A 13,974-nucleotide genomic window follows, 5' to 3' on the forward strand; every position below is an offset into this window, starting at 1 on the left:
AATTAAAATGTATAGACTTCATTACAATAAATATTGTACGTACATACTACATACATAATGGGCGATATTCAAACTATATATGTTACTGTATCGATATATAGAAGTATCGATACTTTTAGTTCGATATATTACCTGTATCAAAATTGTACCTAAAAATACATATCGATACAAAATATCGATACAATTGGATCATATCAGCATCACTAGTGTAGTGGGGTTGATTCCATATTCCATTTCCATATTCCGCTGTTCCTCTTCTCCAAAGTCCATTAAAGTGAATTGAAGTCTTTGCTGAAATCTGCTGAAGTGACGCTTGTACGCCATTTCAGATATCATTTCGCTTTTTAGCGTTATAAATCTTTCATCCTTTTTCTTTTAGTTTTATTTCGCCAAAACGGCGCAACCACACGTAAGTATTTTGAATTTTTTTCTGAATTCGAGCTATTTAATACGTATTATTTGAGAAAACTCCGTCAAGAAACATGCGCTGGAATACGAGAACAATCATAGAATTTTCTTGCACGCTTTAGCTTTTAACTCTGTATATTTCCTTTCCCTTCATTTTACTTAAAATTTATTCTATAAGAGCTCTGGATTTAGATTAACTTGCTGGAAAGAAGAAAACTTATCATTAAGAACCATCGGGTAAAGTAATATCTTAATCGGAATGATAAAATTACTCGTGGCCTTGAAAAATTATTTTAGTAGCGTCTTAAAAATATCTGCAATATTTATTTCATATTTCAAAAATTTCATTTTGCTCAATATATACACTATTGTTACAGAAGGGCTATGAAAAAATGTATATAGTCTTATAAATAAAATAAACATGATTATGTAATACACCATTATTTAATAATTATAATCTTTTGTCAAATAAAAGTATAATAATGGAAAATACATCTCTTATTTTCAGAAAATGGTTTCTTCAAATCAGCCGGTAAGATCAACTACGTTTCATTACTCCCACGTTTAAGGAACAAGCTCCGACTATTCTAGCTTTATCTATTGATGGCATTTCTGGAATTTCTAGATATTAGTGAGAGCAAGAAAAAATCTCGAACAGACACCATACCTGCTAGAATGCAGGCATGGTCGATTTCTGAGAAACAACATTTTATTTTTACAAATATGCTTTTTTTCAGTTTATTTCAAATAGGTATATTCTGCGTAATATGTATTCCAGAGGAAAACAAAGATTTTTGTCGGCCGACTGCCTGAAAATTGTCGGAATGATGAGCTGCGACAATTATTCTTGCGTTTTGGTGAAGTAACCGAGTGTGATGTTATGAACCGATATGGATTCGTACACATGGCACGAGAGGAAGATGCAGCAGCCGCGATTAAAGCTCTGCACAACTCCAATTTCAAAGGTGCAACAATCAACGTGGAGCAGTCAACTGGAAAATCACGTGGTGGAGGTGGAGGACGCAGGGACGATCGCAGAGGTGGACCAATGAGAGGTGGTAGGGGGGGACGAGACGGTGGTAGAGACGCTCGTCCTGGACCATACAATGATAGAAGAGGTATTTTATATTTACCCTATCCTTTCTTTCATCGCTCAGAAATCTGGCAAAACTATTTTCTCATTAAGCACCAATCAATCATTCTACTACATTACACATATCACCTCTTAAAACACTCCTCTTTCCTATCACTGTCGTTTGTAAGGTCTTAAATCCTTAATGCTTGTAAAACCAAAGCACGCAGAGCATTTAACGAAGAAGAAGAAACACGTACACCTTGAGAATTCTTACCTGCAAGCTTTTTTTTTATGCAGTGCTATGCAATTTTAATATTTTGAAAAATTGACACGCAATTGCTGTGGGGAAGAGATTCAAGGAAAGAGTTACAATCATGATGAGAAAATAGTACGTCGGACTTAGTCTAATAGATTAAAAAAGTTAGCTTAAAAATTGATTGTAAATCTCGGCGTGCTTTGCAGTTCTTCCGATCCAACTCGTTGGTTACGATGGATCTGCTGCAGGTGGCGTCGCCGCTGGTTACACCGATTACAATCGTGGCGCAGGAGACTTTAGTGGACGTGGACAAGACTTCGGGACCGGCTACACCGAGCGCGGTGGATACGGGCAAAACGTAGGAGGTGCTGCAATGGGTTACACTTCAACGGCGCAAGGAATGGGCGGTGGATATGGACCTGCTGCCGGAGCTGTCGGTGGATATGGACCAACTGGCACTGCTGACTACGGCCGAACAACCGACTACAGCCGAGCTGCTGATTTTGGAGCACGAACAGATTATGGAAACCGTGGTGGTGAATACTGATATCTTAGTAGGGCCCATTGACTACAAGGCATCTAATTATTTTTCGTTTTTGTCCAAATTTCACTATGATTTAGAAACATCAGATATAAAAAATTATCCATAATTTATCGTAATGGCAAATGCTTAGGTTTCTATCCATTAGAGAGAGAGAGAGAGAAATCTGAAAACACGTGTGTTAATGATACGGCATCAATTGACGACAGGTTGCAAACTCATTTTACCACTTTAATGATTGTTGCGAACTACTTTCAACAGAAAGATGGTTAGATTTTTAAAAAGTGGAGTGAACGTTTTTAATTATTGCTTTTTATAATATAATAAAATTTTGTTCGTTTTTTTTCGTTCAAAAGTGATTTTTTTTACTAGAAAAAGCAGCTCGTGGCATTACTCAAATGGTTGAATGAGTTTGAAATATTGGACGTCAATAACATCGTATAGTTGTTACACGTTTTACGGATTTTGCTATGTAATATCTGTACCAAGGATCTTATTAAGGACTGTGAACCGTTAAACCAAAGCAGTGTAGGTGTCAACAATACCTTCTGCACTATCGATATATTGGTCTCCATTCTATGGATGAAAACCGTAAAGGTTGCCATTTCGGATAAAGTGGAGACTAAAAAAAATATGATTAAAATCAACAAGTCTAATGACACTAAATTTAATGAGTTTTTAGTAATCAGCTATTAGCATTTAAAATTAAGTTTTTGATCTATTCATGGTAGAGCTATGTGGTTAAATCAAGCATTAATTGAGATATTTGTTAAGAAATTTGAATTTGTTCAATGAATACTAATTGATTTGTGTACTAAGATGCCTTGTACGTCTATCAGATAAAATTAGAAAAAAATGGAGTGTATTTTATTTAAATTTTTAGTTACGTTATAAGGGTATTTGGTTTTGTTTCAGTAGTTGGAGGAGGAATGGGTGGTGATTTTAATCGCGGTGCGCCTGGCCCTGTTGATTATGGTAGAACAGATAATTTCGGTGCCGGTCGAACAGTTGACTATACGGCAAGGAATGACTACGACCGAAGTGCGGCCGGACCAATGAGAAACGGTGGTGGTGCTGTTGCTACCACTTACGGCACCGGGTATACTGATGTTGGATACGATGAAAGCCACTGGTAGAGTAACCCTCTTTCTCTTACATTATTCTTTATCAACGCTTTTAAAATTACAGCGCATTATTAGTATTCATTGTCAAATAACAATGATATGCTTTAAAATTATTATTATCATTTGTAGCACATTTAAGAATTATAATATTAACTTACGATAAACTAATAAAAAATTGTAGAGAAGGTTGACTGTCCAGATTTGGATTCTGATGAAATATTAATGTAAAAAGTTCCATATATCAAATTATGAATCCACGATGACATACGAAGCTTGGTTTCTTGTTAGATTCGCGTAGACGAAAGACTACAGCAATCAACCAAATGTTTTTTCCACTTGATGTTTTCGTCGTTTCCAATTGTATAAGATGTGTCATACAATTTATATATATAATTGGAAGCGTTAGAAACATTAAATGGAATACTCACTAAAAAAAACACGAAGTCTAGTGTTCTCTGGGAAATTGATTCATGCACTATTCTGATTGGAGCAACGTGCACACTGGCCATTCTTCCAAGTCGAAATAAAATAGCAAATCTCTTGTTGTATTAACTGGATATTATTTTAACTGATCACGAGTTAAATTTATATAGTTTATGTAACGAAAATTATACTACTTCAATCTGATTTAGTTTAGTTCGCCTTGGGAGAGAACTCGGTCTAAAGGCTCTTTAGGACAATTTGGGCAACCTAGGTCAAATAACATTGTTTTTACCAAAATTACCATAACTCCTTACGTGGATAATGTACATACTTAAAAAATTACACAATCGTGAACAAAGCATTCAAAAAGTTGACTGTTGTTTGTGGTCGTTATAATTAATTTCATGAGGTAAACCTTCGACTTTCATCGATTCTGTTCTTAAAAGCCTAAGGATCGAACTTTCTTAGTTAATAGGATCTCTCTGTTTTTAATCTTAGGACAGTAAAATCGATGAGAGTCAGGGTACGACATCAAGTATTGTGTGTCAAAGTCCTTATTCGATAACTATGTAGTATATACGAAGCCCTGAGAGTGCATATCGCTTACATAGTCTTCATCCCACGTGAATTAATTTTTTTCTTTGTTTTATCTTTTACTTTACTACAGCTTTATTTCATACATGAGAAACTCATTTATTTATTTTAAAATTCAGCTGATGACAAATTCTAAAGCCTTGTTTCAAATTTGTATCTATTGGATGAACATTTGTACCTTCAAATCGTGGAGAATTTATGTAATTCCGTAGCTAACATGCGAAATATCACAATGTTGGTTAGGATAGTAATAAAAATGTTGTACTTTAACAAGTATGGTTTAATTGTATTATTTTCATTGAAAATATGTAAATGTTTTTCTCAGTTTCTCTAGCAAGAAACTTTATATTTACAAATGAATTTTGCTTATGTGACATTCCTCAGTTTTGTCAGTCTAGTGAAATTTAGCACGTACTGAATACGGTATTAAACGGGAGGAGTGGCACTATTGCAATTGTGTCGGATATAAAACTGTTTGATACGTGTCTGGTTTCACCGGACCAGCAAACTCTTATCGTGAATTCAGAGACCTGCATTGGTACGTACTGAGTGTATCTCTATCTTTTTATTATTCCGTTTGTTCCTTTTCGCTGCACTATCGAACTAATGCAATTAGTTGAAATAAGACAAACATATTTTCTCCACTCTAACTTATTGCACTAGTGCAGCAAATAGCGAAAAAGAATAGACCTATTAATATGAAAGCAGAGGATAGAGATATTCTCAGTGCACACTAGTCCAGGTACTCGAATTCGCGATTAGATAGAGTCGTAAAAGTCATGGATTCATTGAATCAAGAAATTTTACATTCTCGGATAATAAGTATTATTTTGTCTTTTGTTTTTTGCCAGTTCATTTGCATTTCTTAATATCCAATAATGTCTTTGTTATATAAGAGTTTAGGTCTGTACAGAATTTTAAAATATTTGTATGCACTGGCTGTGTCGAGATACTCCCTGTCTCACTTTTACATCGTAAACTACATTTTCGGTCTAGATGAGTTAGGAGAAATTTTGACGGGAAAAACAAAGTTTTTACAAGAAAAAAAGTATATTAAGCTTTTATGTCTAGCCCTTGATTCAAATTTTTTTTGAAGCTTTCAATCGGCCAAATTATCCGGTAAGCCTGTTTAGTGAGGCAGACAGGTATCTGTAACAATTTGTCAACTATAAGAAAGTTTCGAACGAAAAGATCATTATTCTTGAATACTCTATGAATATAAGGGTAAACTGATAAGTTATATACAAGCACCTTTTTTTTCTAACACTACAGCTGCTATCCAACGGTTAAAAATGATTGCTTTTAAATATAAACTCAGTCGAATAAAAAATTTATCGATATATATATATATATATATCGATGAATCTCCCAACAGCTCTTTTAAAAATTTTCTTTCTGGCTACGCGATTAATCTTGGATCCTGTATAAACGGGTCTTGTGTAAGCGAATCTGAGAGAGAGGGGGGGGGGGGGGGGGCAAGAAGTAAAGAAACTTGTGTAACATATATACGACAAGATTAATTTTACTCCAATATTAATGATATGCTTCGATTTAACAGGCCAATGAGTACCGGACCCAGCTACAGCACTGGTGCACCTAGCTACAGTACTGGCCCTGGACCACAACAAGACATGTTCAGTAGAAGACCAGGTAGCACAGTTCCCAGTGGTGGTTATCCTCCGGTAGGCGGAGGGTGAGTATTTTTTATTATTTGTTCAATTCAATTTTAATAACAATATTTTATATTTAATCAAGAGAATGGAGTAAAAAGCAATATATTTTCTTGCAGTTACACAGAGGGATATGATAGACCAGATGCATATGGACCTCCTCGTGGTGGCGGCCGGTAAGTTGTTCCCCTTTTTATTTCTCTCGATATTTTCTTATTAATCAGTTCTCTCTTAAACTGCGTTTATACATTTAAAAAAGAGAAGATCACGTGACTGCGTGATAAGAAAAATATGCGAGTGTTAATTTGGCGACATTGCTACTTGCGCTATTCAAATTGTACTTGCTCTGATTTACTTTCTACTCAATAATTTCATGCGAATAATAATGTAGGCTCAGTACTTGTGTAAAAGCATAAGATGTGACACTTGGTCCTTAACTCCGAACCAACAGTCGATTTTCGTTATCGCTCACCGATTTGTAATAAGAACATTGAATGCGAGAGTCAAAAATGCCTGAGTGTAAAAGAGAACAGAGGTAATTATGATTAAACTTTTGTAGCCTATAAAGAAACATCGATTATTCAGTGTAATAGGATTGGTAGATAAAAACGAGTTCTCAGAGTGATTCTCAGCTTTGAAAGATTTCACGTTTGCTCAATGAAGGAGAGTAAAAAATGTAATAATATTCTTTATGTTTAAATTGGTTAAACTGCCTCTCTTCTTTTCAGTACTCTGCGAGGTCAGTCGAGAAAGATACTATACTGTACAAAGACACTCGTGCTAGGAAAACTAACGAATTACCGTAATTCAACGTCGAAATGCGTTTAAGAAGTGCGTCATTCTAGACACGAGCATACGTTTGTTAAATGGGACTGGTGTGGCGTTCCTCGGAGCGACACTCGCTTCACTTTTCCCATGTTCAGCAGCGTTGCGTAAAGAAAGTCTTCTCTGGCCTGGCCTAGGCTCGAATTTGTCAAAAATATGAAGGAATAATGGCGCCGGGAAAATTTGCGTATATGAGCTCGCAAAAGTATTTTTCCAGCAAGAGGTACATCACACACGCACGCACACGAACACACACACGCATACACATCTTCAATTTCTTGTTTCTTCGTCCTTTGTAAGAAAAGAGCGTGCCTTTGTCACACGTTTCTCCATTCGTACAGCCGCTTTAAAGCGCTCTCAATGCTGAAAATTAGAATCTTTTGTGTGGGGTAAAAAACAAATCAAATAATAACTCTGAAGCCTCTCTTGTTCTCGTATAACGCTGCACTGTCAGTTCGATGAAACTGCCATCCTGAAGAAAGAAAGCAAAAACCAACTTTTATAGAAGACTCCTAGATGACCACTTTTCATCTAATTTCATCCAATGTTGTTGCATGGAGAATGATTCCGTAGGTCAAGAACGAGAAGAAGTGCAAAGTTTGCTCGTCAAATGTGCGCAAACGCTCTTGTGAACGCGATGCTCAAGCTCAATTTTCTTTCCAAAAGAGAAAATCATACTGAAGTGCGCGAACAGTAAATAATGTTCTTACGCGTTTTGCTAGGTCGCAATCAAACAATTTTGGTTATTCGCGCATGCCAGTGTTACATCTTATACTTTAAAGATAAAAATAGAAAGAAAAAAGAAAAGATAAAAAAAGAAAGAGAAAAAGGCGGTGTAAGGCCATCACGTAATTAATTGTGCGATTTTTCATTTTTTGACCTTTTAGCTTCCCAGGTCCGGCAGACGCGATGCCACCAAGGTACTAATAGCGTGTACTAAAACTTATACTAGCGCATGCGAGAGGTGGGCACTTAAAACCTGCCTTAACCTGGCGATCACATTCGCACGGACTCGAATATATCTAGGAAATCTGCTCTGCGTCCGACCGAGTCCATACGATACTATGAAAATATATCTAATTTATGCTAGACTTAATCTTTAATGTAACTTAAGCTATATTAAGGAAAACAACTTTCAAGAAGACATTAATTATAGTAGAAACTTGTGAGATACATCATGTGAGATGAATCAAGGGTCTTCAAAGAGCAGAAAAAGCGAACATCATGATAATTATTAATTACCATTCAATATTATTATAGTCTGTCAATGAGAAAATAGCGTTCCATACTGCTCTTTTGCTACGAACAGATACGCTGGCTTTATTCATGCAATTTTGTTGATAGTTTTTCCTTTTTTGCTTTTGACAATATGGTCCAACATTGAACTACTAAATGGTGTGGATTCGCAACATATTGTTTAATTTCTCAGCATTATATATTATGTATCAATTGTAAGGTAAATTTCATTATAATTTATAGCATTAGCTCTACTTGAGATGATTTAGACTATAAAACCATTGTTGTATAATCTCTTTTTTTACATTTAAGAACTTCAATAATATTTTAAATGTTCATTAATAAAGTCAAGAAATGTCTTTGCAGAAGTTGTCAATATATATATATATACATATATATATATATATATATATATATCCTATATGAATTTAATCAAATTTCGAAAGGAATCAAGAGTTTACAGGCGTTTTAAAGCTGCGTACGTGCTTCAAATACTCGTCTCTCTTTTTCCATAATTATACTTTCCTTTCTAATAAAAATATCCTTTGTACCTATAAACTTTTAAGCTTCATTATGTCAAATAACAAGACCAGAATGTTTCAGCGAAAAAGATCATTTTTAAGCAGTGCAAGTATAATAACGTGGTGTGTGTATGTGTATGGACCATTCTTTTTAAAAGATAATCTGCCCAGAAGAAATGTTATCAATAAATTCAATTACACACAAAATTGTTCCAACATTATATCCATTCAAAAGATACACGATATGAGATCTGAAGAAGAAAGAAATGTAATTGCTAATTTTAAGAATTCCCCTCCTGAATATTTAATTTTCAATTTGAGTAGAAAACGATGACTGAAAAAAAGTTCGAATAGGCAATGCACGTGTTATCTACAGTCTTCAGTGTGAATAAAACTGATGCTCGCTCGAGGTTGCATTCACTCGGACAGCGAATTTTTCGCCGATCAGAATCGTCGAATGCGTTACACAAGAATAAACCCAAACACTACCTGGTGGCGAATCATCTTCCGATTATTGAAGAACATTACGATGATTACTGTTTGCGTGGCCCGTAAAGATGCGACAGAGGTGAATAGTCCAACCTGCGATAAGCGGCTAATGTGCTACAAATTGCGTTTGCGCTCAAACCTGCCGTACTTTGAATTTATACAGAAGGTATGTTCAACGCGTGCGTCCTTTATTCTATATATACCTGCTATAATGCGCCTTTGGGCAACTTACTATCTAAGATTGCGACTTCGTAAGGATTTATATATATATGTGTGTATATATGTGTATATATATATATATGTATATATAAACGTATGTGTTCGTTTACATTCGAAGAAAAGCTTATAAATACAGTCACGGATCTACCTACCTTATTCTCAATGTTATATTCGCTAGACTACTTGCGAAGCAGACAATAAAAATCATAGTCGATTTTTTCCTTTCCTTCTCAATAGCTTGAATATATTGTGCGTCTAGCAAAACGCCGACCTACACGTTGCGATGAGAAAAAAGTAACTATAGTGTTCTAATTCCGTTTCAAACGATATTTTTCGCTCACCGTTCTCTTTACACAACAAAGTTTATCGCTTATTACAAAGTTTTATTATTACGATACTCGCTTTAGTACTTGATATCTTACATTTATGCCTAAATTATAATATTGGAGTTGTTTGCAATATTTTAGCAAGTTTAATGGAATGTGATAACTTAAATTTAATTAAAAAGTTTAGTGTTTCAAGAAAAGTACTTCTTTCAATTGCCTTACGTAATTTAAACATTCAAAACAAGCTATGGCATATAATGTAGAAGCTGCTAAGGTTAATATTATAAATGTTTATTTTCTCTGTTAATTATACTCTGTGACAAAGAAATTTAGGAAGTAATCGAATCAAATTAACAGTCAAGCACAGGTTATAGAAATTACTTTATTCATTAGCACTTGATGAAATGGAATTAGAATCGACGATAAATAGAAAAATAAATGCGATATGTGAAACCGAGATTAGACGAGAATGCCTGATTTTTATACCGTCATGATTGTGCTAAATTCGCTTTTCTCATTTCTCAATTGTTTACAAACAATTATTTTCATGCATATTCAGAATTGGTATATGCTTTATATAAAATCTTAAAGTTTACAATTGTCTTTGTGGCTAGCTGCTTGCCCATCCATTAAGAAAGAAACAAGCTTTTGATAATTTAGGACAATCTTAATATAATGTCTGAGTTAATGTAATATATATTTATATTCTTGTATGAAAGGAAATAATATCGTTCTTTTAATAGATATCGAATGAGGTGAGGACATACTGCCGGACGTTGAGATGAACTCAACTTGGATCTTTGACACGTAATTAAAGGGAAACATAAGTTCTATCAAAGGAAAATGGAGTTCTCATTCCTAAAGCATCTAGACTACGGGGAAAAGCGAATGAATGATTGTCTGCAAGGTTTGTAAGGCAGAAAGGAAATAAAGTAATTATCACCGCTATTAATTAATGTTTCTTTATTTTACCAAATCAACCAAATAGACAATATAATATAAAAAACAACAACTGTTTTAAATTGATTATAAAATATATTTTATTCGCAGTATAAAATTATATAAAAATTACAAATTTTCTTATCTACCACCATTTTTCTCAATATATTCTTGAATACTATAATATAATAATAGCAAAAATACTTTTTTAGAAGAGAAAACAATTATAACGACTCTGGTCTAGGCCCTATCCCATTAGCAAAATTGTATACAAGATTAGCAACTTCCAATGCAAATTTATCAACATCCGATGGACTTTCGCATTCCACGTATACTCTAATTACATCTTCAGTTCCTGATGATCTAAAACCATTGCATAAGATTTAATCTTAAAAGAGAGATTAGTAATAATATTTAAATCAAATAAATTTTTGTCATTTGATATAATTAGTTAATTTGTTATCTTTACGCACCTAACAAACGCCCGACCTTTTTCATATCGTGCAATGGTTTCATTAATTTTTTCTTGTAATCCTTTTGGTGTAACACATCGTCGATTTGCGTCGGTTACAGTGACTACGTTTCTATCCTTTACATTCACCTTTAATAATTTATTTGGTAAATCGGTATAGCTTTGCTCCCACTCGACAATACTCCAATCTTTAGTACGCAAGATAGTTTCTACTAATAAAATATCACTTATAGCATCACCAACTGTTTGATTGATCATATCTACCAAATCCATTATTTTTGATATAGCTGTCTTTTCACTCGTAGAAAGTCTAAAACATTATTGCGAAGATACCTACTAGAATAGTTTGAACAATCATTTTTTTAATTCAGAATGAGAGAAAAACATACTGTGTATTTGTTAAACTCTCTTGAATCAGTTTTATTGCTGTATCTTTGAACAAAACAGTTCCATGTCCATTTGCTTCAAAATAAATTCCAATATCATATTCAGTTGCTTTGGCATGCAAATGTTTAACTCCAGTTGGCACACACGCTACTGGTATTTTCTATAAGCATAATGCATTAGAAATAAAATTTTATGGAAAATGTTTTTTTTTCCTTTTTTTACATGAAACAAATTTTACCAAAACATTTAAAATGTAATTCGTCGATGCCCCATTAGCATAAGCAGTTTGTACAATACCAAGTTTAAGCGATAAGTTACTTTCTTCAAGTAGTTCTTTAAGATATACAGCAGCCAATGTAGCTATTCTGTCACCATCCATTAAATGAAATTTATTTTGATCATCTACATAAAAATAAACCAATCTGTCTGCATCTCCATCTATACTAGCAAGTCTAACATATGGTTTGTTTGAGCTGTTAAGTGGTAGCTTGCTTCTTGTTTTTACAAAATCTGCTCCACACTGAAAATAGTTATTTTAAATAAAGTGTAAAAGTAACTATTTCTCCGTTTTTGAAATTTCACTTAATAACAGAAAAATTAAATAACTACACATACGTTATAATTTAATTCTCCATTACCATCGTTAAAAACATTTATTGTAAGGACACTATCAATATATTTTTGTATATCTTTCAATGCATTTGCACCAACACCATTTGCTGCATCAACATATAAATTAGCTTTGTATTTGTTAGAATATTGTGTTTCTCCTCTTATCCGTTTAAAACCATTTCCTAATTTCTTATAATAACTTTCTAGGCTTGAAAAAGATTTATCAGCATTTGTATTTGTCGTTGCAACAAGATAATGCAACTGAGGAGTGGTAATAATTCCAAAATCTTTAACATTTCCACTCAAAGCTTTGATGCCACTTATAGCTGCATTTAATAATAATGGACTTGATTTCCTAGTATCCCTACCAATAATTATTGTCACAGGCATACTCATTTCAATACCGTTATCATTTATAATTTGCCAAAGGAGAGAAATAAGTCCCTCATCATTTATATTTGCCAGATCAGTGGCAATTCCTTCCCAAGAAATTTCTAACATTTCTCCATGAGGATCAACTAACTTAATACCATTATCAGATTCAGGATTATGACTGGCAGTTATCATCAATCCAATGTTAGCTAAAACATTTAAATGCCAGAGTATATATTATTCAATTAACAAATACAACATGAATTACATTACAACAAATATGTATAATCTTTACCATTTTTAAGTTTTGATCTTAGAACAGCCAAAAGCCCCATTCGATAAAAAACATGCTCTAGTACTTCTGATCTATAAAATTATAAATACAACCATATATTTAAAAATACAATAACTTTGACATAGTTACAAATATTGATAGTTTATATAGACAATTTTATTTACCTTGCTCTAAATCCTGCAGTTCCATATTCAATTCTATCAATATTTAACCGTTTGTATTGGCTGTTCTGAATACTTTCTATTTCAGACGGATTCATCCTTTTTTCGTCAACAAATAATTGTATGTAACTGCTGTCACTTGTCAGTCAAAATTGTGTCAAACCTGTGAAGCCAGAAGGTCAAACTACGAGTGCGATACGAACGATACATCCATATGGACCGATAACGCCGATAACGAAGAAATGGAAAGATAAATAACTGTAAAGAACTGAACAAGTATCGGATACAACTACACGCGACAGTGCCGACACTCGACAGTCATGTATTTTTTATATGTATTGTGCGGGTTTTGATTGGATCGATGGTTCGTTGCCGTATGGTTCGGCGCGGTAATATCAAATTATAGCCTTTTTATCTCAATAGAAAAAGCATTAACGTTCCCATGTGGGTACATGTGTGCGTATTTATGGTGAGGGAGAAAGAGTGTATGTATCCTATCCCCCTTTTCTAATCATCTTCACTCATCTTTTTGCCGGAAAACGGCAGCAACCCTGTAGAGTATGAACAAACATAGTCTAAGACCGTGCACACCAGTGCACACTAGCACAATGACAGTGAGATAAGAATGTATATTGGTGTATATGCATACTATCAGCGCAAACTATCGGTCAATTTTCGCAGTTTTTGAGTGTAATTTATTTATACGTATACAGTTATACATTGACACGTCGCTATCATTGTGTTGGTGTGCACAGTCTCTATACAGTGCTATCACTGCCATCCGCCCGCCTACCCCACCTATACACGCACAGTTTCCCGTAGGACTCGAACCGATACGACCGATAAACGTGTTGATACCGGCCGGTGCGGGCCAGTGCGGGCTGATGCGTAGTGGCGCGTGGTGGCGCGGTCCACGGATACGACAAGCACTAGCTAGTTTAGTACGTGCCGACCAACGTTGGAGTTAAATCTTTTAATGCATAAGATCATCATTGTGTATATATAAATATATAAGGTATCCGATTTAAA

At 34.3% G+C, this 13,974-nt stretch overlaps 2 protein-coding genes across 9 annotated transcripts; one reads left to right on the forward strand and one right to left on the reverse strand.

The window, feature by feature from the left end:
* The first annotated feature begins 252 nt into the window (after positions 1-252).
* On the forward strand, positions 253-10,659 carry LOC136784795 (RNA-binding protein Rsf1-like). Of its 8 annotated transcripts, none has more exons than XM_066745691.1 (9): positions 253-409; positions 917-940; positions 1,187-1,526; positions 1,946-2,275; positions 3,199-3,412; positions 5,980-6,114; positions 6,211-6,267; positions 7,804-9,328; positions 10,451-10,659. In XM_066745691.1, exons 2-8 carry the CDS (start codon positions 920-922, stop codon positions 7,841-7,843), a joined length of 1,137 nt encoding a protein of 378 aa, XP_066601788.1. In that variant the 5' UTR covers positions 253-409; positions 917-919; the 3' UTR covers positions 7,844-9,328; positions 10,451-10,659. The 8 variants fall into 8 exon arrangements, with proteins under 8 accessions (XP_066601788.1, XP_066601787.1, XP_066601789.1 ...); XM_066745690.1 differs by having other exon boundaries at positions 254-409; positions 3,196-3,412; XM_066745692.1 differs by having other exon boundaries at positions 254-409; positions 1,946-2,269; positions 3,196-3,412.
* Positions 10,660-10,734: 75 nt separating this feature from the next.
* nst (phosphoglucomutase 3-like protein nst) lies at positions 10,735-13,466 on the reverse strand. Its single transcript, XM_066745688.1, has 7 exons — positions 12,949-13,466; positions 12,785-12,855; positions 12,121-12,698; positions 11,744-12,025; positions 11,508-11,665; positions 11,120-11,428; positions 10,735-11,009 (listed from the first exon to the last, which is right to left on the reverse strand). The coding sequence occupies exons 1-7, from the start codon at positions 13,041-13,043 to the stop codon at positions 10,871-10,873; spliced, it is 1,632 nt and encodes a 543-aa protein (XP_066601785.1). The 5' UTR covers positions 13,044-13,466; the 3' UTR covers positions 10,735-10,870.
* Between the last annotated feature and the right edge of the window lie 508 nt (positions 13,467-13,974).

Source organism: Prorops nasuta, unplaced genomic scaffold, assembly GCF_024137725.1.
Source record: "Prorops nasuta isolate Cenicafe-Biocafe unplaced genomic scaffold, Cenicafe_Pnas_1.2 PNAS00072, whole genome shotgun sequence".
Classification (NCBI taxonomy): domain Eukaryota; kingdom Metazoa; phylum Arthropoda; class Insecta; order Hymenoptera; family Bethylidae; genus Prorops; species Prorops nasuta.